The sequence below is a fragment of the Leopardus geoffroyi genome, chromosome C3 (genome assembly GCF_018350155.1).
Source record: "Leopardus geoffroyi isolate Oge1 chromosome C3, O.geoffroyi_Oge1_pat1.0, whole genome shotgun sequence".
Lineage (NCBI taxonomy): Eukaryota > Metazoa > Chordata > Mammalia > Carnivora > Felidae > Leopardus > Leopardus geoffroyi.
Window position 1 is genome coordinate 50686470 of NC_059338.1, and position 22493 is coordinate 50708962.

The 22493-nt window shown below is 46.5% G+C and overlaps 1 protein-coding gene across 5 annotated transcripts in view; it reads left to right on the top strand.

The window, feature by feature from the left end:
• Positions 1-22493, top strand: part of ASTN1 (astrotactin 1) — a 305254-nt gene that overhangs the window by 211885 nt on the left and 70876 nt on the right. For all 5 annotated transcript variants that reach the window (XM_045452809.1, XM_045452805.1, XM_045452807.1 and 2 more), the window contains 5 exons: positions 457-607; positions 9325-9491; positions 12468-12662; positions 14032-14159; positions 21629-21733. In XM_045452809.1, coding sequence (XP_045308765.1) covers positions 457-607; positions 9325-9491; positions 12468-12662; positions 14032-14159; positions 21629-21733 — 746 coding nt within the window. The remainder of the gene's footprint in view (positions 1-456; positions 608-9324; positions 9492-12467; positions 12663-14031; positions 14160-21628; positions 21734-22493) is intronic.

Here is a 22493-nt window from a genome sequence, read left to right on the forward strand (position 1 = left end):
GGAACTACCTGCCCGTGCCAGGAGCTAGGAAAGGAGTCACGATGAGCCGAAAGGAGAAGTTGGCAGGCTGCCTTCAGATTCCCTGTACGCAGTGCCAGGATCTACTCTATCTGGGTCAATATTGCACACCCCAAGGCTCATGCTCTGGGAGAGGACATAAAATTAGAGTTTGTAAGCACTTCCCACATCCCCTAAGGACTGACAGGCAATAAAATGTTAATTTCCTTGCCCAAGTTTAGACCTCCTTCTTTGACCAGGCATTACAGCCTTGGCTCATTTCCCAGATATGGAGAATGTCCATAATTTGTTAGTTCAAGGCTCAGAATGTGGCTGATCTTTAATTTTCGTGAGCGTGAGACGTGCTGCGGGTGACCAGAGAGGAACTTGGAAGGTGATGCTACTTGTTGTACCCGGAGTTGCCTTGACTCCTCGCCCTCCCCCTGTGTCTCCCCACAGAGAGGAGCTGATGACCTCGTCCTCCTTTGACAGCCTGGAGGTTCTCTTAGATTCCTTTGGGCCAGTGCGCGACTGCAGCAAGGATAACGGGGGCTGCAGCAAGAACTTCCGATGCATCTCAGACCGCAAGCTGGACTCCACTGGTTGTGTGGTACGTCTGCCCCATCAGGCTTGCGATTCCAGTGGGTTGGGGGGCGCCCAGGATAACACATAATGCAGATATGCGGACGCAAATACACTGTGAATGAAAGACCAGGCGCCTGGCTGGCCCAGTAGGTGGAACGTGTGACTCTTAATCTCGGGCTCTTGAGTTTGAGTTCCACGTTGGGTGTAGAGATTACTTAAAAATAAAATCTTTAAAAAAGAAGAAAGAGAAGGCTGGGGGACCCGGGCGACTCAGTCGTTTAATCGTTTGACTCTTCATTTCAGCTCGGGGCATGATCTCACAGTTCGTGAGTTTGAGACGCGCGTCGGGCGCCAGGCTGACAGCGCGGAGCCTGTTGGGGACTCTCTCTCCATCTCCCTCTGCCCCTCCCCTGCTCACTCGCTCTCTGTCTCTCTATCTCAAAATACATAAATAAACTTTAAAAAGTACTTTTAAAAAAGAGAGAAGGTCAAAATGATCCCTCCCTAGTTGTCAACCACTGTCTAGTCTAAATTACGAATTTTCTCTTGACAGAGATGAGAAGCTAATCACTAGTCAATCAAGAAGAATTTATAGAGCACCTACTGTGTGCACTATAACTATCCTAGTGAAATTTCATGGATCACATAGCAGGATTCTTTGTTTCTAGTCTTACAATCTAACTGGTGAGGGCTACCCCCAAACAATTTGAGAATTAATTAGCTGCTTAACACTATGACATTGACTCTAATAGCAAATAGACTGTATTGACCATAATAGGAAATTCTACCTTTGTCTAGGGTCAGATCACATTGGCCGTAATAGATTTTAGGAGAAACCTACCTAAGACCAGAATGATGAAAGAAGTAAGTTGCTCCAGGTACAGTAGGGAAAAGTAAAAATATGTCCCCTTTGCCACCATAGCAGTGAACTCTACTTCACCGAAGGTGGTTTTCTGCTTTGTTATCGGCTATGGAGACTTTGGCTACATGTAAATATGCGATGCCAGGACCTAAATAGGCCATTTGGTCGAGAGCGGACTAAGATAGCTCCTGCACTGTGGATAAAGAGTGACTGAACCATGCAGGTAAATGGAGGCAGGAGCGGATGAAGCCATCAGCTGCCCGAGCCTTTATATTGGCATTTTCATGCCCAGCATCACGGTTTTCTGTTACCAGCCCTCCTTTCTTTTTTTTTTTTTTAATTTTTTTTTTCAACGTTTATTTATTTTTGGGACAGAGAGAGACAGAGCATGAACGGGGGAGGGGCAGAGAGAGAGGGAGACACAGAATCGGAAACAGGCTCCAGGCTCTGAGCCATCAGCCCAGAGCCCGACGCGGGGCTCGAACTCACGGATCGCGAGATCGTGACCTGGCTGAAGTCGGACGTTTAACCGACTGCGCCACCCAGGCGCCCCAAGCCCTCCTTTCTTTTGAGGGCAGAATGATGCAATCCTCACAGAGAGGAGAGGACAAAGAAGGAAGACAGACAGGAAAGCCAGATGTAAAGTGGGCATAAAGGAGAGGGAGAGATGGTTTGTTGAGACACATAGTTCTGCTGTGTTTCTGGGGCAGGGCCAGGAGCCTTCAGCTGAGGGAGAATACGGTGCCTCATCTTGCTTCCCAGTCTGACAGCTGTGTTTCAGGAAAGGGACCCAGAGCAGGGGCAAGCTGTGAGGAGGCTGGGCCGAATCCCTCTTTCACACACCCCTTCCCTGTCTCTGAGCACCTGCTTGGTTCCGGGAGCTGTGCTCCATCAAAGACGGATATGTGCCTGGGATCCAGGGTGGGACTCTCTCAGCCCTAAGGCCTCCCAGGACTTTCACAGATCAGGCAGCAGCTGACAGGAGCCCAATTCATCTGAGGAGGGAAAGAAAGGGAAGAAAAGAAAAGGGAGAGAGCTGAGGGGCAGATAGGCGGAGACCTGGCCGGTCCATCAAAGGAAGGGAAAGCAGAACAGAGGACCACCGGGCAAGGACAAAGAGAAGCGCTCTGCGGGTTCTGTCTTCCAGAGGCAGCTGGCGGGGGGGGGGGGGGGGGGGGGGGGGGAGGGGGGGTTAGTTGGTGTCCCACAGGGCTCCCCTCCCTTTGGCTGGTGCACTTTCAGACGTCTTAAGCAATGAGCTTCCCAACTGGGTCCCTTGGGAGACAATTTCACTGTCTGATGGAGCTCCCAGCCGAGCCACCTTTTTCCCTACCGTTCAACCTGCATTTCTTCATTCAGATTTCAACCTCTCGTTCCTTGCCACTCTCTTGGGTCCCTCTGAGTCCTCAGACACTGTGTGCACGTGCACGAATACCTTCCCCCCGACCCTGGGCGGTCCCAGCTGAATCGGAGTGCGCTCACACCTTCGTACACTTGCACACGATATGCTCTCCACCTCTCTGCCCCTTTCCTGAGCCCCGAACGGTTGCCTGTCAAGTGCCTTCTGTTGGTGATCCTAGCCCCTTTTACTTGGCACGTAGCCTTGCTGGTGTATTTTTGTACTTTTAACACTGTAATCTGTGAGACGAAGCTAGCAGGAATAGTTCTGATGAATATGCATTTGCAATAAGGCCGCGCTGCGTTTTAGAGTTGGAGCCGCGGCAGAAAGTCACGCAATTATACCAGTGCTTGGGATTAGCATAATACTTTGAAGTCACTGGTCCACGTGGCTGTTGGGGGGAGGAGGGGCCGGGTGACTGGCAGGCCATCCAACGGACTGTTTTTCCTTGGCCATCACGCGCGTGATCCCTGAGACAGGAGGACTGGAGGGTGAGGGCCGATGTGCCGCGTCTCGACCCTTGTGATCCGGCTGAGACTTACGGTGAGCTGAGCCAGACGTCAGCACTGTGCGAGAGCTCTGATGTTGATAGCAGAGCCTTCCAGAGTCGTCTGGAGGTGTGGGCCAGGGCCAGGGGCCTTTGGGCGGCACCGGAGTGTCGTTTGGGTGAACTGGGCTGCCGTTCTCCTCTCCACGTCAACCCTGACATTCAGTACTCTGGGTGCCTAACCGAAAGCCTTCTCAGGAGAGGCATGTTTTTGTGGAAGGAGAAAGAGGTGAGGAACTCCGAACACACTGGCCCTGAAGGAACCTGGGAAAGGGGCAGGGATGTGGGACAAGAGGAGGCACCTGTGTATTTTCCCGATTGGATGCAAGCCAGACAGGTGGGGCTGGTGCACATGGGCTGCTCAATCTTCATTCTTTCTAGGAAGGCAGGACACGTTTCTCGGTTACGCATGGACTCCCACAGGGTTAATTGCTACCCAGTTAATTGCCCTATTGTTTATGTTGTCTCTGAGGACAGGAAACAAATGCCCGTGAAAGGCACAGACCTGTGGAAGCCACGGTCTCTCAGTTCCCAGCCAGAACATTCTCCCAAAGCGGGGATTGTTGAACCTTTGGGAAGGTTCCCGGAGCAGAGGTCAGCCACCCGCTGCTGATAATTTGGGTCTTACTTCTACCCGTTGTCCTTACTGTGCCAAGGTGGGAGCTGTAATGCCTCCCTGGAAAGCACCAGAGCGGGGGCTCTGTGTCCTGTGAAGTTCCCTAAGGTCCTGCGAAGTGACTGTATTGGTGTCCTATTGTTGCTGTAACAAAGGACCACGGGTTTACTGGCTTAAAACAGTACTCATCTGGGTTTAGTGGCTTAAAACAGTACTCATCTATTATCTTACAGCTCTCTAGGTGAGAATGCAACAGGAGTCTCATGGTGCTAAAATCAGGTATCTGCAGGGCTGCATTCTTTTCTGGAGGCTCCAGGGGAGAATCCATTGCCTTGGCTTTTCTAGCTTCTACAGTCTGCCCTTGGGTTTTGGTTCCTGGTCCCCTTCTTGTATCTTTAAAGCCAGCTACATTGCATTTTTTCTGGCCATTCTTCTGTAGCACCTGCTCTCTGATCTTCGGCTTCTCTCATCCGCTTTTAAGGGCTCCTGTGATGACGTTGGGTCTACCTGGATAATCCAGGATAATCTCCCCCTCTCAACTTGACCTGCAAAGCGCCTTCTGTCATGTAAGGGGACGCGTTCACAGGCTCCGGAGGTTATATTGCTGACACCCTTGGGGGCCACAGGTGGGAGATGGCAGTGGGATTGGGGCAGACTTGGTGGGCAGGATGCTGGTCCCCATTCCCAGCTTGAGCCAGGCCATCCTTCTTCTCATCCAGCCTACCTGTTGAGTTTTAACTTAAAACACTTAGAAGGTTTGAAAATTATTCCCAGTGCTCTAAAATAACAGAAAGCCCATGCTCTACTGCCCCTTCCTCATCTCCACACTCTTCCTGAAAGTGGCCAAAAAATGCCTCTGCTTTGTGCACTATCTGTGTGCACTTAGGTGAGCAGACCGTGGCCTTGGAAGGCAAGGGGTCAGCTGTCCCGCATTCCCGTGTAATGAACACATGACCTTGCCTGCCAGAGCATTATGCTCTAATGAGCTTTGAATTACCCAGTGACCCTGCCGCCCTTCTGTCCACATGCTGCCCACAGTGGTTTCCCACCAAATGTGTCATTTCACCTCTGCTGGAGCACAGATGTGCAGAGACCATTACAGATGACCATATCTCTTTCTCTCCGTAGGACAGTAAGCAGAAGCCTATGCCTCAGAGGCTTTCAGAGAAATGGGGGCAGGAAGCTGAAACATAAATTTAATTCCACCAAACTTTCCCCTTGGGAGAAGTCCTGCATGGCTTGGGTTGGCATGTCAGAGCCCATCGAAAAGTCAGGGCAATCATTATTTGTAAAAGGAAGATCGCCATGTAGTCAAGGGGAGCTTGTTTGGAGTAGACATTATGGTTGGATATCTTATGAGTCATCCAGGTAAGGCAAGGCAGGTTCACCTGCGGGAAAGTGTTCCTCTTCTCCCAGGGGCCCCGAACATGCTCACGTGTCCATCACTCCTAGTCATCGGCTAACAGCATCTGCCTCGTAATCTGGAACAGAAGGGTGTATGTCTCGGGCCTAGTGAGATTTGACTAGACTCATAAGTAATTAATCAACCAAAAATCATTGGGAGAAAAAGAGGGAAGAGACAGTGAAGAAAAGAAGTTGAATTGGGGGGGGGGGATCATTTTAATCTCATTAGCAAATGATGCCTTAGACCAGTAATAAGTCAAGAAGCCATGAGCATCTCATGAAAGATGATTAACCTTGTGTAGTTTAGGGGTCGCTAAAATATGAGTTCATTTATTAGACCTTCTTGATGGGGAAGGGTTGTTGCCATAATAAACAGAGTTTTCTTTTTAAGCCCCTCATTTCTAAAGGCTCTGGGACTGCTAAATGTAACCTAATATGAGAGGAGTTAATACATGACTTTGGGGCTCCATCCTGAGCAAACAGTGCTCTTTTAAGGAGTAAGTGGAGAGTTTGTGCACAAGCCAGGAGGTGAGAATGGCCAACACTTGCCAAGAGAAAATACCAGCTCCTCCTGGAGGCAAGATTTCTCTCCTGACAACTGGGCTGTGGCTGCAAATACTTCTAAGAAGAAGGCATGGTTTGGAGCCAGTAGTTTTGTTTGTATTGAGATTCAGAATTTGAGGAGTCTAGAATGTGACCACAACAGTACAAGGAACATGTGGGCAAAAACAAAAACAAACGTCAACCGTGGGAAACTTGATTGATCGGGCCTGTTGGAGAATGGGTGTTCTGGTTCCACCAGGGTTGAGAAGAAAACTGTATTTTTGGTTTCGGCCTTCTTTTTCCTGGAAATCTTTCAAGAATATTTTTCCCTGAACTGCAGACCAAGTGAGTTACAGTGCAGTGAAGATAATTGCCTCTTTTTCAGTGATTGAGGAGCTTGTCTTGCCTTCAGGGTCATCCCTCTGGACGTTTTGAGTGTTTTTTGCCTTATAAATATTTGTACCCATGATGTGTGTGTGTGTGTGTGTGTGTGTGTGTGTGTGTGTGAAGGAGAAGGGTGAGTGAGAGACACAGAGAGAAATAGAAATAAAAAGAATATTAGGCTAAACCTACAAATCCATAATTGATCCCAGAATGTACTCTGGGAGTTGCTCAAAACAATCAGACAAACAACAAGTCTACCAGATTGCTTTACCTGTTGATGTATTGAATTGACTTTATTTCATTAGGGATTCCAATGAGTCCACGTTTTCTCACACCTGAGAAGCAGCACAGCAGAGTAGAAGAGACAGACTTGAGCTTTGAGGTCAAATAGATCTAGTTCCAAAATCTGATTCTGCCATTTTCCACCTCTGTGACCTGAAACAAGGTACTGCTTAATCTTTCTGAGTCTTAAGTTTGCTCATCTGTAAAGTGAGGTGAGAAAAAGTCTGTGTTGTTGCGATTGAAGATAATATATATTGATTGTCTTGCACACGGAATTGCTTAACTCCCGATGGCTGTTATTGTTATTCTCGCTTTGCTTATAAGAACAACAGAAACAATGCAACTGGGACAAGGCAGCTAACCATCTTCTCTCCAGATCTCCCGAGAGACTGTAAATATCAGGTGGTCCAACTTGGCACAGCAGTGGGCATCCAGACATCAGGGCCAGGCAAGTTGTGGATATGCCAGGCTTTGGAATTCTGGAACAAAGCCTGCTTGGGTTTCCTTTGGTGAAGTCTTTGTCAGAAATCATGCTTAATGGAAAAAAGCAGGTGGAAAAAAAAGCGGGTGGTTGGGAAGGTGGGAGTCCTGGCTGGTGAGCTCGCCGATGCAAGGGTTGAAACCACACGTGGGACGACAGGAGGACTGGCTTTGTCTCTACTTTGATGGCTTTTCTTAAGCTTCACAGAAGGGAAAAAAGAAAAAGGACTCCTAGCAACCAGGGCAGCCCATTTAATTCCAATCGAACTTCCACATCCATGCGGGGCAGCCTCACAGTGGTGAAGCCAGCTCCCTTCTGGTGGCACATCTGCCCTAACAGCTGGATGGCCAAGGAGGTGGATGGGTGGGGGTGCTAACAAAACATGGGGGGCCATCCTCAGCTGCCCCATTTGCTTGTTTACCATCATCTGGAACATCTGGGTCTGCACCCCATGGGGCAGCCCTTGGAAGTGGCTTTGAATGCCCTCACCTTCCAGCACTCCAGCTGGCTTCATGGGGAGGAAGGAGATGGGCCAGCCTGGTAGCCCGGTGGGCCCGCCGAGGGGCCATTTGTTTGGGAAATTGCAGAATTAGTGTCAGCAAACAGTGCGCATCCTGCTGTGATCTTGCGGGGAGGGGAGGCGGGTTTTCCCAGGCCCACCTGCGGCAGCCCCGGGCTCCTAGGCCAGAGTGCTTGGCAGCCGAGAGAAAGAAGCAGCCAGGCAGCAGGGCAGGAGGAGGGTGGGAGGGTTGACGCTGTTCCACCAGGTTTTGAACGTTTTCCGGTTTGGTCTTGGAGGAGCGCGTTCGTTAGTTGATAGTGTGTGTAGCACGGTCACTAAAAGCAGATCATCTCTAGACAGACCCCCAGCTCGGCCCCACACTAGCGGCTTGGCCCTGAGCAAGTTACTAACCCCTCTTCCGGCCGTAGCGCAAATGTGCCGAATCTATTGAACAGACAGAAGAAGCAGGAAGGCGAAACACATTCATTGACTCTTTTTGACGGGCTCCAGTGCCGTTAATTGGCAATGTTAATGGTTTCCGCATGGATTAAATGAGGACCCTCCTAGAGGGTGCTGTGAGACGAAATACCCAGAGCACCACCGTAATGCCCAGCTCCTAGTAAGTGCTCAGTAAACAGTGACTATGGTGTGAGAGACAGATCGCTGTGGAAGCTAATGATGGGGCGGCCGAGTCACGGACCCCCATACTCAGCCTGCCAGGTTTTAGGTGTGGTCCTGCCTGATCGGCAGCGGGACTTGAGGAAAGTTAAGTTTTCTATGCTGCGGCTTCTTCGCCTGTCCCATGGGACCGATCATGCTCCGTACTTCAAGGGGATGTGTCGAGAGCTGAATGAGTAAGACCGATGAGTTAGACCCGGCCTGGCATGTGAGAGGGCTCCCCCTGCTCACCAAGCCCCTTTGTCTTGCCCAGATTCTGGCTGACATCTCCACCTGGATTATCTTTGCTGGCACTCCTGGGGAATTTACTGAGGACGTAGATGTGCAGAGAAGCTAATCGTTGCACAATAAGAGCATCCAGGACACTGGGACAAAGCCCAGACCCAAGCGCAGCACCTGTGGGTGTTCATGTAGCAGATGCCCTTGTGTCGCATCCTCCGCAGGCGTCCTTGAGGCGGGAGGGGTTGTGGGTCCGGCCACTCCCTCCAGGAGAGCAGTCAAATCTCCCTCCAGGGTCACGGAGAAAGTCCACTTCCTCCTTCCAGCTGGAAGTCCTGGCTCTGCCCGTTCTCTCCAACACCGTCGGCTATCTGGTTGGCAACATGTTTGCATGTTAAAAAAAAAAAAAACGTCCTATTAATACTAAGTGCAGACAGTAGCACTCCCTCCCCTTAGTCCAACTAGTCCAAAGAAGTCTCTGCTGTTGCTCTTCAGTTCTGCCCCACCGCTGCCACCCAGTTGGGAGGCCAGCACACCTCACTCTTGTCTTGCTGTGACGTCCCCTTCTAGCCCGTGTAGAGGAACTGGCTTTAATGCAAATGTGTGTGATCTGTGCCCAGAGAAAAGAAGCAAGATGTCAAAAAGGTCGCTTGCTTTTAATGGGAGTCCAGCACGGTGGGAAATTCGTGCATTACTTGCCAATGTTAATGGTTTCAAGGCTGAGTGCTAAGAATAGGCATGAGTGGTTACACTCTGGTTCCCCGAGAACTCAGTCCCCTGATTCACCTCCCTGCATGGATGTTTTTTTTTTTTTGACTGTTCCAGTGCCCGTCCGGACTGAGCCCCATGAAGGACAGCTCTGGCTGCTACGACCGCCACATTGGGGTGGACTGCTCAGATGGCTTCAATGGCGGCTGTGAGCAGCTGTGTCTCCAGCAGATGGCGCCCTTCCCGGATGACCCCACCTTGTACAACATCCTCATGTTCTGTGGGTGAGTCGAGCCGCCCGTGAGGCTGGGATGCGGGATGGTCAGTGTTAAAGCCAGGAAAGTAAATCTAAATGAACCGGTCACCCTAGGCCAGCCCTTAGGCTCTGAAGAAAGAGCCTGCAGGACCGGAAGAGCAACACTTTAAAAGTCAAGAGTTGAGAGGACCCTCAGGGAAAGTCTAGTCCCATCCCCGTGGGAGAGGAAGCTGACCGCAGTCATTGCCAGCATACCCCAGAATTTTCCAAACTGTTCTGCGCAACTGTGTTAACTGTGTTTTGTGACACAAGGGTTTCATGGCCCAAAAGCTTGGGAAAGATTGTGTAAAACGAATTAATTCTCAGAGAAGGGGAGGGGGAAGTCTTTGGAGGAGTGGAAACATGATTAAACTCTGCCCCCAAAGCCCCAGCGTTTTATGCAGCCACCCTCCCCCTGACCTGGTCATTCCTCGGTGCAGTCAAAGAGCCCTCATTTCATTTGTTCCCAGGATAAATGTGTGAGGGAACAGGGCAGGCAGCGCCACCCCATTTTACAGAGGAGAAAACCAATGCACCGTGAGGTTAAGATGCTCCTCAAGACTGGGAGTTGGTGAGCGGGAAGATCAGGATAAGAATCCAGGCTCTCTCTCTCTCTCTAATTCTGTGGTTCCCTCAAAATTTACATTTATACCACTGACTAGAATTATATTTAAAGACCATTGCATGTTATATTTATAAAGTAAATAACGATTTGGCCCATTCTTGTACACTCATGGTTTGCTTGTCTGTCCTTTCCTCCGCTTTCCTTCCTCCTTCCCTTCTTCTCTCTCCCCACTCCTTCCCTTCCCTCCCTCCTCTCCCCCCTCCCCACCCCTGTCTCCCCTGCTGTCAGGGAGGGTGCATGCTTTATGCCACACACCATGCCAGCCCCCGGGCAGCACAGATGAATGACATATGGTTCTTGCCCTCAAGGATCTCATAATCTAAGAGCCTTGCAATGAAAATCAATGTTTATAATAATAAAGCTATGCTAGCTTGTCGCTAAAAGCCAGTGCCTGCTGAATAATCATGACAGGATTATTGGGTGGAGTGCTAATGTTATTTTATTGTATTTCATTGTATTTTGTTTCTTTTCAATTGATAGTTTTTACCTTCAGTTTCTTGTAAAATTCCCTTCTGTAAGTGGCAACTTGTTCTAAATTGCAACGTCTCTATAATGTCGTGGGGTACAGCTGGCCCGCTTCAATTAATAGAGATACTTTCATAAATTATTTAGTAAACATACATATGGGCATCTGGTCTGTGCAGAGAACCTAGTTAAGTGTTAGATACAGGAGAGACCGCAGGATAGGTGACTGGCCTCTGCCCTCAAAGGAGTTTACGGTGGGACACATGTATGAACACCAAGAAGGAGGGGCGAGTGGGGCAGTGCGGAAGGGGGAGCTGTCAGGACACTTAGGAGGGACTGAGAGGGGATCGGCCGGCTTCACGGTTCTTTCCAGAAACAGTGAGTTATTGTTTCAGGAAGGAGCCACTTGACTGCCTTGTCCCAGACGTAGGCTGGAGCCGTAGAATCTCTTTCTGATTTCAGTCAGAATTTGGTACGTGTGTGAATTTAGCACTCTCCAAGCCCCTGTATATGGCCTGCCAAAAGAGTTCCAAGACTTCACACTTTTGTGTAAAGACTAAATCACAGGCACTTAAAGTTAAAGAGCTATAGTTCATACCGGTTAACACATAAATTATACAGATTATAAAATCTGTAAATGGCAAATGCGGAATATGAACCGTTAAAGTTGCGGTAACACGGACCTCATTCGTCCCTCTGCTGATGATAACGATGGCAGGATTTGATGAGTATTTGCTGTTTGCTGCGGACACTGTAAGTTCTTTAAGTTCGTTGTCTCACTTGATCTTCTCAACAGCTCTGCAAAGCAGCCTTTCCCCGGCCTTTTACAGATGTAGAAACTGAAGCTCAGAGAGTTTAATCGACTCACCCAAGGTCACCCAGTAAAGGGCACCGTCATCGCTTCTCACCACTTAACACTGTGATTATTTGTTCCTCCATATAGAAGAGAGGTCTTTATCTTGTTACAAAAATTACCATAGATAGTGATAAATGATGTGTTTTCATGTCATGAACATCTATAAATTCTAAATCCGGTATATTTTAAGGAGAAACCCACATTAAATTAATCTGCTTTTTAAATGATGGGTTTATCAAAGTAGTCCTTGAACTAACAAATTACATTTTTCTCAGTATAACTACAAATAAGGTCCCATTAATGACTGCTAGGTCACTGAGCCATATTTACCAACATCAGTACTGCTCTTCCGTTAGAGTAACTGTACATGCTTAATGGGGAGGGACGCCAAGGAGGTGTTCACACAGCGTGCCCTAGCGTCTATTTAGTTCAGGAAGGCTACTTGGAATGGAGGGGGTGTTTAACACGGGACGATCTTGTGTTTGGATACATTCACCCAGAACACAGTCGGAAGATGATCGATCTTTCTAATTTCCTAGTTGACTTGTCACAGGACCAGATGAGAAGGTTATTAATTTCTTAAGCCCAGTGTCATTCCTTTTGCTGCCTAATTACCCTCCAAACAAATGCAGGGTCTGGCCACACTGATGGTTCTGGAGAAAGGTTCTAGAATATCTCAGATTTCAATGTGGTAACCCGCTTACAAGCTTATGGCTGGTGACCCTTCCCCTGATCTATTTGGGAGAGGATATACTTAGAGAAGGAAGCATTCCAAAGCTCTGAAAGCACTTGTCTGCAGAGGAAAGGTGAGAGCTTCTGTATGATCACATAATGGAAGGAGACTCGGTTTGTAGGCTTAAGAAACTGAGTTCTAAAGGGGCCAAAATGAACCTGGGATACTCATAATCTTTACCACCCAGCACTGTCTCAGAGGTGTTTCTTCCCAATCTGTTGGGTTGAGTTGACTGCATATCTCATTGATGGAACAGCTTTTTATCTTGAGTTTTCCACCACGGTAGGTGCATCGAGGATTACAAGCTTGGTGTGGATGGACGCTCTTGCCAGCTCATCGCAGAGACCTGCCCAGAGGGCGGTGACTGTGGGGAAAGCAGGGAGCTTCCCATGAACCAGACCCTCTTTGGGGAAATGTTCTTTGGTTACAACAACCATTCCAAGGAAGTCGCTGCTGGGCAAGTGCTGAAAGGAACATTCAGGTGATTCTCATGTCTATAGAAATGATTATTCAGCGCCATTGGTGGGTCTTCTTCCTTGAAGAGCTTTAAAGTCAGCATAAAGCTTTGTATCGTAGAGCAAGGGGAACGGCATCCTAAAAGGACAGGTTGTGTTCTCTCCCACGGTCTTCTCCTCTTTCCAGAATCTGGGGACCGTGCTTCCTCAGGGTGAAAAAAAGTGTTAAATAAATTTCTGTCTTGCCCAGGCAGGGACTGCAGATTTCCCATGGGAGCCACCAGAGAATCCTCATGTTCTGATTTGCTCTGAGTGGAAGAATCAGTGTGTGAGTCAGTCTAGAATAGTAGTCCTCAAGTATGGCCCAAGGATCCTGAGGGTCCCTGAGATCCTTTCAGGAGCTATACAAGGTCCTGCCTCTCCCAACTACAGAGAGAATGGATTTTCCTCATTCACTTCAACCCTAACAGTACATTACAGTAAGTTGCATGGGGAGGAGAGAAGCCAGCTGCAAAAGAAATTTGCAAAAAATATAAAGTAATGCCACTCCCCTCATCATTTTTCACAATATGTTCATTTTTAGGTGGATTAATACATATTACAAAAATTTCTCTTTCAATTTCTAATATGGTAAATATTGACAGATAAAATCCAAACAAAAAAAAGCTATGTGGGGCCTTCATTTACTTTTAAAACTACAAAGGGGTCCTGAGAGCAAAATATTTGAAGACATTGATTTAGCATACTTCTTGGAGATTCTCCATTTGACCCCTGTTCCTAGTCTGTCTTAGGCTGTTAGAATACATCTTCCTCAGAGCCCATGCTTCCCAGGAGACAATGATGATGATGAAGGGGAGGAGGAGGAGGAGAATGTTATAATATGGACCAGTAATCGGTAACATCCTAGGCCTGGACCCTTATGAGCAAACCAATAGTAAATACCCAAGCCAGTTCTTGGAATCAGTTGCTTTTTCTGTTACAGACAGTAGACTTTTCCCCTTTTAGGCTGGGACTTCATTTGCCAATGGCAAGCAGTGAGATGTCATAACTAATCTTGTGGTGGCTGGAATCTTCTCTGTAGCCTAGAAATAAGACTGTGTATGCCCAGATCTTGGGGAGTGTGGATCAGGAGGTAGGGCCTGGGATGGGAGGAAGGGAAGAATGTTCTCTATCTTCTGAATAACCTTTTCAGCTGATTTACATCTCGTCTGTTCCGGCCCTCACCCTACCTCTCACACCCTGTCCTACTCCAGGCATGTCCAGCAAGTGGGTTCAGGAGGAGGGAAGCCTTTTGGTCCAGGAAGAATTTTTTTATTGTAGGTTGAGATCTAGATTGCCCACCAAGAAGTGGGATTCACCTTAACACTCAGAAATGACCATCTATTCTATTTCCAGGCAAAACAACTTTGCTCGGGGTTTAGACCAGCAACTGCCAGATGGTCTTGTGGTGGCCACTGTTCCCCTGGAGAATCAGTGCCTGGAGGAAATCTCGGAGCCCACCCCTGACCCCGACTTCCTGACTGGTGAGTATGTCCTGCCCCACTCAACTGGCAAAAAGCAGGCAGCTCCTGATGGTTTCATAAAATCAAGACTCTTGACCTCACTTATTTTGGTTTTGAAACCAGCCAGGGCACGTGGGTGGCCCAGTTGGTTGAGCGTCTGACTTCAGCTCAGGTCATGATCTCGTGTTCTGTGAGCTCGAGCCCCGCATCGGGCTCTGTGCTGATGGCTCAAAGCCTGGAGCCTGCTTCGGATTCTGTGTCTCCCTCTCTCTGCCCCTCCTTTGCTTGCACTCTGTCTCTCTCTGTCTCTCAGAAATGAAAAAAAATGTTTAAAAAAAATTAAAAAAAAGAGAAACTAGTGAGTAATTTCCATAATAAACAATAAGAACTTAATCCTGAAACACTGGTAGGATTATTTGTCAGTAAAATTGCCAATGTTTTTATATAATCATCTGCAAAATGGTAGTGTTAGTACTTTTCCCTGCGAGTCTCATTGGGTTGCTTTGAAAACAAATGGCATAGCAGATATGTAATGGTTTAGAGGTCTCGGTGGATTCGAGAAAGTGAAGTCAGAGAGAAGGTGGATGGCTACCATAGCCTGGGATATCTGTCACTGGGGCCTCTGGGTTCCCTGGCAGGTACTTATGGACCAGCATGAGGGAGGAGAAAATGGTAGAGTTTTGTTGTCGAATGACCCTGGCTTTGAGTCACAGCTCTTTCTTTCTAGCTGTGTGATTTGAGGCAGTGCAGTCTCTGGGGGGCTCACGGGCCTCATCCTAAGTTGGGGATGATGGCCCTCAATGCTGTTTTGAGCCCGCTGGCATTCTTCCCCTGGGCTCATTATGGAACTAAAGTATGGGTTGATTGGAAGAGGCAGGAACCTCAGGGAATGCTCCTCCATTTTGGGCCTCTGGAGACCTACCCTGTTAACACATCCTGGACTGAAGAAGACACTTCAAAAGTCCAGTGGACCCCTAAGGGACGGCCGACCAGGAACTCAGCATCACTTGCTATAAAGCTGGATGTGAGCTCAGTTACACTGCTGCTGTGCTCAAGTCTCCATTATTCTTCTTGTTTCCTCGTTCTGTGTCTCCCCCATCCAATACCTTTCTCTCCTTTTTCTACCCTCTTCTGAAGAATGGATTGTGCTGAGGGCAAACCTTTTCAAGATATCAAGTTCATGACCTTATGGTCCAAACTTTATTTTAGACCTGAACCAGATTAGAAGTAGGTCTGTCTGAGGGAGCATTGCGTAGCAATTAATAACGTAGGCTCTGGAGCCTGACAGCTGGGCTCAACCCTTTCCTGGCTGTGTGATCTCGGACAAGTTACCTACCTTCTCTGTGCCTCGATATTTTTACCTGTGAAAATGAATAGAAAAATGTCTTCCCTATGGAATGGATACAAGGAGTAAATAAATTCACATTTGTAAAGTGGGTAGAATATTCCTGGTGCTCCGTGTCTAGTGGTAGGCAGTCCGTTTTTCTCATTTCCGTGTCACTTGATGAGCAATACTTCCCATGTGTGTGTGTAAAATGCCCGGAAAGAGAGGGGTACAATGACACACAGAAACAGGACAGGTTACACACCAAAGAAACCTGTCTCCTGTTTAAAGGTCCACCGAGACTTCATGCGTAGTAGTTTATTGTGGAGGTGAGGGGACTTTGCTTCAGTCACTAGGCTGGGAGGACAGAGAGGAGTCCTGGATACCACCTGAGGCATTTTTGGAGGAGTGAGGAGAGATCTGAGAAACATCAGAAGAGCACTTTCGACTCTACGTCTGTGGGAATGAGGAACAAATCCAAGCCCAGTCCTCATCCACAACAGAAACTTCTTTCCCTTCTGTACCCTTGGGCCTCTCCTAGTCTGGCATAGTGGACATAAAAGGAGTAGAAGGATGTCCATATAGATCATTTACACTTGTCATGGCCTTGAGAGAGTGAAGTCTAACATTTGTTGCACAAAGGTTCAATCTTGCTTTTTTAAAAGCCCAGAATGGGGCGCCTGGGTGGCGCAGTCGGTTAAGCGTCCGACTTCAGCCAGGTCACGATCTCGCGGTCCGTGAGTTCGAGCCCCGCGTCGGGCTCTGGGCGATGGCTCGGAGCCTGGAGCCTGTTTCCAATTCTGTGTCTCCCTCTCTCTCTGCCCCTCCCCCGTTCATGCTCTCTCTCTGTCCCAAAAATAAATAAACGTTGAAAAAAAAAAATTAAAAAAAAAAAATAAATAAAAGCCCAGAATGACTAGAATTCAAGAGACGTTTGACCAAATGTCTCCTATATTAACTTTCTAGTTCTGGTAACATTTTAATCGTATCTTTCCTGAGAGTCACATAGAAAATATCATATCATGTTGCCCTAGGTGCTATTATAGGTTATAATGCCCATAAACCTACAAGCTTAGAAGATTTTAGAGCTAAAGTGATCTTCAGAAGCTTCAATATCAGCATTTACAAGCATGGTCGTGTTTTTTCATGAAAAACCAGTGCTCTACTATAAATAGGTTCTTCCTTGAAATATTGTTTAGAAAGACTATCGTATCTACCTCTCAGCAATTTGCAACAACTTAGCATAGAGAGAGCAGGTCCCAAGAAGCCCTGTAGCAATGAAATCCCTTCTGCCTCACTTAACCCAGCAATTCCCAAACCTGTTTAACTAGAGAACGTTTTACACCTAATAGTCATTTCCATCTTTCAGAATATTGGTTGGAAGAACATACTGGAAAATTATTGATTTTTGTGCTTTATCTTGCTGAATGCTTCCCTCTTCATCACGGGACACATGGGTGGCTCAGTCAGTTCAGCATCCAGCTTCGGCTCAGGTCATGATCTCACGGCTCATGAGTTTGAGCTCCGCATCGGGCTCTGTGTTGATAGCTCAGAGCCTGGAACCTGCTTCAGGTTCTGTGTCTCCTTCTCTCTCTCTGCCCCTCCCCTACTCATGCTCTGTCTCTCTCTGTCTCTGCCTCTGTCTCTCTCTCTCTCTCTCTCTCTCTCTTTCAAAAATAAATAAAGCAAACATTTAAAAAAGTAAAAAAATATAAGAGTTGAGAACCTGAGCTTTGCCATCCTTTTTTGTGTTGTAGGTTGTGTGGAAATAAATGAAGAGCAGCCAAATTAAAACAGGTGAAGGCTGTTTATTCAGAGCTTGCTATACCAAGAGACTTAGCCGCTGTCACTTGCATTTTGGCCAAGACTGAAGGGCTGACAGAGGAGTAGGAAAGCTGCAGAGGAAAGAAGGGAGGGCCTTGGATGTGCCCAGGTTGGACGCTTTTGGTATGAGGGTGGGCCAACTACCTGGGAGTAAGGCATTCCAGGTAGATGTTTAGGGGCACGTAGGTCGGACCTAAGTTGGGAGCAACAGCAAAGATAGGAATGCTGTCAGGTATCAGTCAAGTCCTGGTCATGTTGGGCCACTTTTTACAGGGCTTATTGTTTGGCTTCCTGGACTGGTTGACAGAGATAGTGGTCTGACTTCTAGAAGTCTGATTTATAGACAGTAGACTAGCTCCTTGGGTGCTTACTGTAGATAATAGTTTGGTTTCCTGAGCTTTTTGCTGCAGATTAGGGGTCAGAGTTCTATTTTTATATATGGTCTGGCCAATGCCTGTCTGTATTTTGAGTCTCTCAGTTGAGAAAAAGAAGAAACCAGAGGCAGACCAAGGAGGGAGAGGAGGCTGCTGGTTACATTTATGGGCCAGTGGGTGCCATAATTATTAAACCTGCGTAAAGATTTAGAGCTCTGATCTTTTTGGAACTTCTTCGGGTTCATCTGAAGGAAACAGACTTTTAAAACTTCTGGGCAGAATACATTTCCCTGACATTTCAAATAAAATAACAGGAGAAACCAATCTTCCTTCCTTCCTTGTTTCTTCCCTCCCTCCCTCCCTCCTTTCCTTCCTTCCTCCCTTCCTTCCTTCCTTCCTTCCTTCCTTCCTTCCTTCCTCCCTTCCTCCCTCCCTCCCTCCCTCCCTTCCTTCCTCCCTCCCTTCCTCCCTCCCTTCCTCCCTCCCTTCCTTCCTCCCTTCCTTCCTCCCTTCCTCCCTCCCTTCCTTCCTCCCTTCCTCCCTCCCTTCCTTCCTCCCTTCCTTCCTTCCTCCCTCCCTTCCTCCCTTCCTCCCTTCCTTCCTTCCTTCCTTCCTTCCTTCCTTCCTTCCTTGTTTCTTCCTTCCATCTTTTCTTTCTTTCTTTCTTTCTTTCTTTCTTGATTGTGCATAAATCAATTCAGTCATTCCTTTTTTCAAGCATAGATAGGGGAAAGTATGTTCTTTCTAAAGAAAACATAGTCAGATATTTTGTTTGAAAAAAAGAGTCATTGAGAGATGTGTCCCAAATAATAAAAATAAAAATAAAAATAAAATAAAATAAAATAAAATAAAATAAAATAAAATAACATAACATAACATAAAATAACATAAAAAACTAGAACTGACTGCATGTCAAGGGCACACTGAGAAAGAATCCTATGACCTGACTAGAAAGCATATACTTTAAAATACCCCTTTCTTCCTAACTAATGGACATATTATCCACATGCAGGCACAAAATAACACCTCCCAAGCACTGACAGTTCCGTAACTGTCTCCCTGATCATGGTGGAGCCAAAATGCACTCAGTAAGATTGTTGTTCAGCAGCTAGGTGACAGCTAAGTGACAGTGAACTTGGCTCATCCTGAGTGAATATGGGACATTTACCCCTTCCTAACCCCTGACATCCCTGCTGTAATTTTCTTTCCTCTGTTGTTCTGAACTAAAGCCTAGGAATTTATAATAAAAGCATCTGTAAAGAAATGTCAAGCTTATACAATTAGGGGTGATGAGGCAGAAGACAACATTATAGAAGCCGCATGTGTGTATAATACTTTATCTTATCCCAACATACCTTTATACCCATAACTTTACTGGGTTCTGGCAGCTCACCTGTAAAGCAGACGAGATGAGTACCATTATCACCACTTTTCAGATAGGAGAGTGGAAACCTAGGATTTGCCCAGCCCAAAGTCACACAGCTGGTTGGAATCTCAGGATTGAAAAGGAAGCAATAGATCGCCTCTGCTAAGCCTCTGCCTTTACGGATGAAACCTCCAGCAACCAAAAGATCCCCCAGCTAGGTCGCCAGAGAGGAACTCAGCCAGGGGCCCCTCTAGCAACATGGCCAGTGTTAGAACTGCATGTCCTGCCTGTTCCTTTTCCCATCAGGAAGCAGCTCCATTAAAGGGAATGTTTTCCAATATACTGAAAAGGCTTCATTGGTTGGGACTTGCTCACTTTTTTATTAATAGTCTTTTTGAAATAACCGCAAGCTAGGGAGCTGACGTAACTAGAGAATGCGCGTTACGTACAATAGTTCTACAAAGAGTGCATGTTTTGTGCTCTACCGAAATGTGCCTTTGAGGTATGTGACTGGGATGTTAATCCTGTAAAGTTAGAATTTCATTTATATGCCTTTAAAATTAACATAAGGGGGTGGTGCTCGAGTGACTCTGTCGGTTAAGCGTCCAGCTCTTGGTTTCAATTCAGGTCATGATCTCACGGCTTCGTGGGTTCGAGCCCCGCTGACAGCAATGGAGCCTGCTTGAGATTCTCTCTCTCCCTCGTTCTCTGCCCCTCCCCTGCTCATGCTGTCTCTAACTCTCTCAAAATAAATAAATAAACTTTAAAAACTAAAACTAAAAATAAAATTAACATAAAGGTTAAAAGCCAAAGTATGACTGTTGTCACCAAGCTTAATGCCCTGAAAGAAGAACATTTGAAAGAAAAAAAAGTACGTAAAACCTTCTTTTAGCTTCAAGTAACTTATCTTTGATGGCCTGACATGAAATTTAAGCAATTGATTCATTAAGTGCCCCTTCTGACCTTTTTTTCTTTTTGTCTCACCAATAATTATTCTTGTATGATTCACACAGAAATGGAAATTTGGTAGTCACTCAGCTAATTTGACCAAAGTTGACAAGCAGCTAATTAATCCCACCCCCTCTTCATCCAGTTTATGTATTAAATTAGTTGATTTCACCTCACGGAAGCATGGGTCAAAATGGTAGGGTAACTCACTGCGTATGTATTACCACCATTACATTTATACACATTATATTAAAACACACTATCTATCTAAATTTTCTATACATATTGCCATTATATTTATGTACATATATATATATGCGTATGTGGTATGTACATACATATATGTACATATGTGGTATGTACATACATATATGTACATAATGTATATGTACGTTATGTACATATATGTATATGCACATATCACATACGCATATACATATATATTTATTCCTATAACTTACACACACAGCAAATATTAGGCATAGAAATGAAGCTAAAATTGGTTTTCTAAACCTAGCATGGTGTTTTTTTTTTAAATTTCTTACAGAATAATTATTTTGTTTCTGTAGAGTTTTATATGTATCATAATGACTGGAATTCAAATAGGGTGCCCCTCCTTCTCCAAGGTGCTCAAGCAAGAATAGCCTGTTTTATCTTCTCTAAGCACCTACAAGGATGTGCGTATTGAGAATGACTTTGGACAAGTGCCTTGGCTTCTCAGAGCCTCAGTTCTCCCATTGGTAAAAAGGGAGACCACAAATAAAGTGTCTGTCATACTGTCTGGCACATAGATGGCACTCAATACAGGGCCACCCTGCCCCTTAATGACTTAGTCACGCTGACCCTGTCCCTCCTGGTGAAGAAGAAATAAGCATTATCAGCTTCAGAGTAATTAAAACTTAAATACTGAACACAAATCAGTTAAATGGGACAGAAAAATCAATGTTATCAGGTACGTGAGCTGAGTCAATTACTGCAGCTATTAAAGAGAGTGAAAATCTGGTGTGTTACAGTAAGCCTAGCGTTTCGTATAAATTTACTCAGGGAATATTGTAGTAGAATGGTTAAGAACAGGAGCACCTGGGTGGCTCAGTCGGTTGGGCATCCGACGTCGGCTCAGGTCATGATCTCACGGTTCATGAGTTCGAGCCCCACATCAGGCTCTGTGCTGACAGCTCAGAGCCTGGAGCCTGCTTCGGATCCTGTGTCTCCCCTTCTCTCTCTGACCCTCCCCCACTCATACTCTGCATTTCTCATTCTCTCTCAAAAATAAACATTAAAAAAAAAAAAAAAAAGAACGGTTAAGAGCACCACCCTGCCTCAGAGACATCCGGATCTCCACCCTGGCTCTAGCTGGTGGCCTAGGGCCCTTATGCAGACACCCTCTCTGAGCTTCAGTTTCTGCATTTATAAAACGCAGATAATAACACCTGTCTGGTGACAATCAAGTGACTTTATACATGCAGAGTGCTTAGCAAAATGTCTGCCACAGAGTAAGGGTTCAGAAAATGATAGCTGTTGTCACTGTGATTCCAGAAATTCTCTCCATCAAAGAATGCTTTCTCATTCTCTCACAATGACACCTGCTAACCTAGTAGACTTGGGACCTGTGAATCAATTGCACACACTGAGCCCGCGTCTCCTCTACCCCTAGGGATGGTGAACTTCAGTGAGGTGTCTGGATACCCTGTGCTGCAGCACTGGAAGGTCCGGTCTGTGATGTACCACATCAAACTCAACCAAGTGGCCGTCTCTCAGGGTGAGCACCACAGCAAGCCGTCCGTCCCACTGGCTCCTGGGGCTTAGAATTCTTTCCAAGGGCACAAGCTTTTTATCCCATTGTTGAAGAAGCAGTCTAAAATGTAGCCACTTCGGCGAGATACATAACCTATTCACTCAGATTCACCCTTAAGGACAAGCCCCTGGAATCAGATCCTTGTCTAAGTATAGATTAAATTATTGCACATTTTATCATGGACCAAAGAAGAGATGGGAAGGGCAAGGTGGGAACCGCTGAAGATAAACACCTACTTTATCATTCTTCCTGGGGTCACACAGTGTAGAGAGAGGATGCGCAAAAGCAGACTTTGTAGAAATTGACAGAATAAAACCGTCCACATGCAAAGAGCATGACTTAGAGTTTTCAGACAATGAAAGAAATAAGGGCGAAAGAGCAAGAAAGAAGAGGATGTGGGAGAGGGGATAGAAAACAGCTTTTATGGTCACGAAATACTAGCAGGTGAGCAAAAGATAGACAGATGATAGATAACAGAGAGAGCTAGCTAATAAGTTAAGGAGTAGTGAATTCCAAAACTCAGGACAAATTGAGCCAAAACACAACAGTGAGGTGCTCGTACAAGTTTCTTTACACTTTAGCGGTCAATGCCTTGAATCAAGTTTTTCCTAGCACTTAAGCTATTTGAATGTGTGATTTGCAGATGGGAAAACTGCTACAGACAAGGCCTTAATACAGGTGCGCGCCTCCATTCCACGTCATCCCCTGGGACCAGGAGAACGTT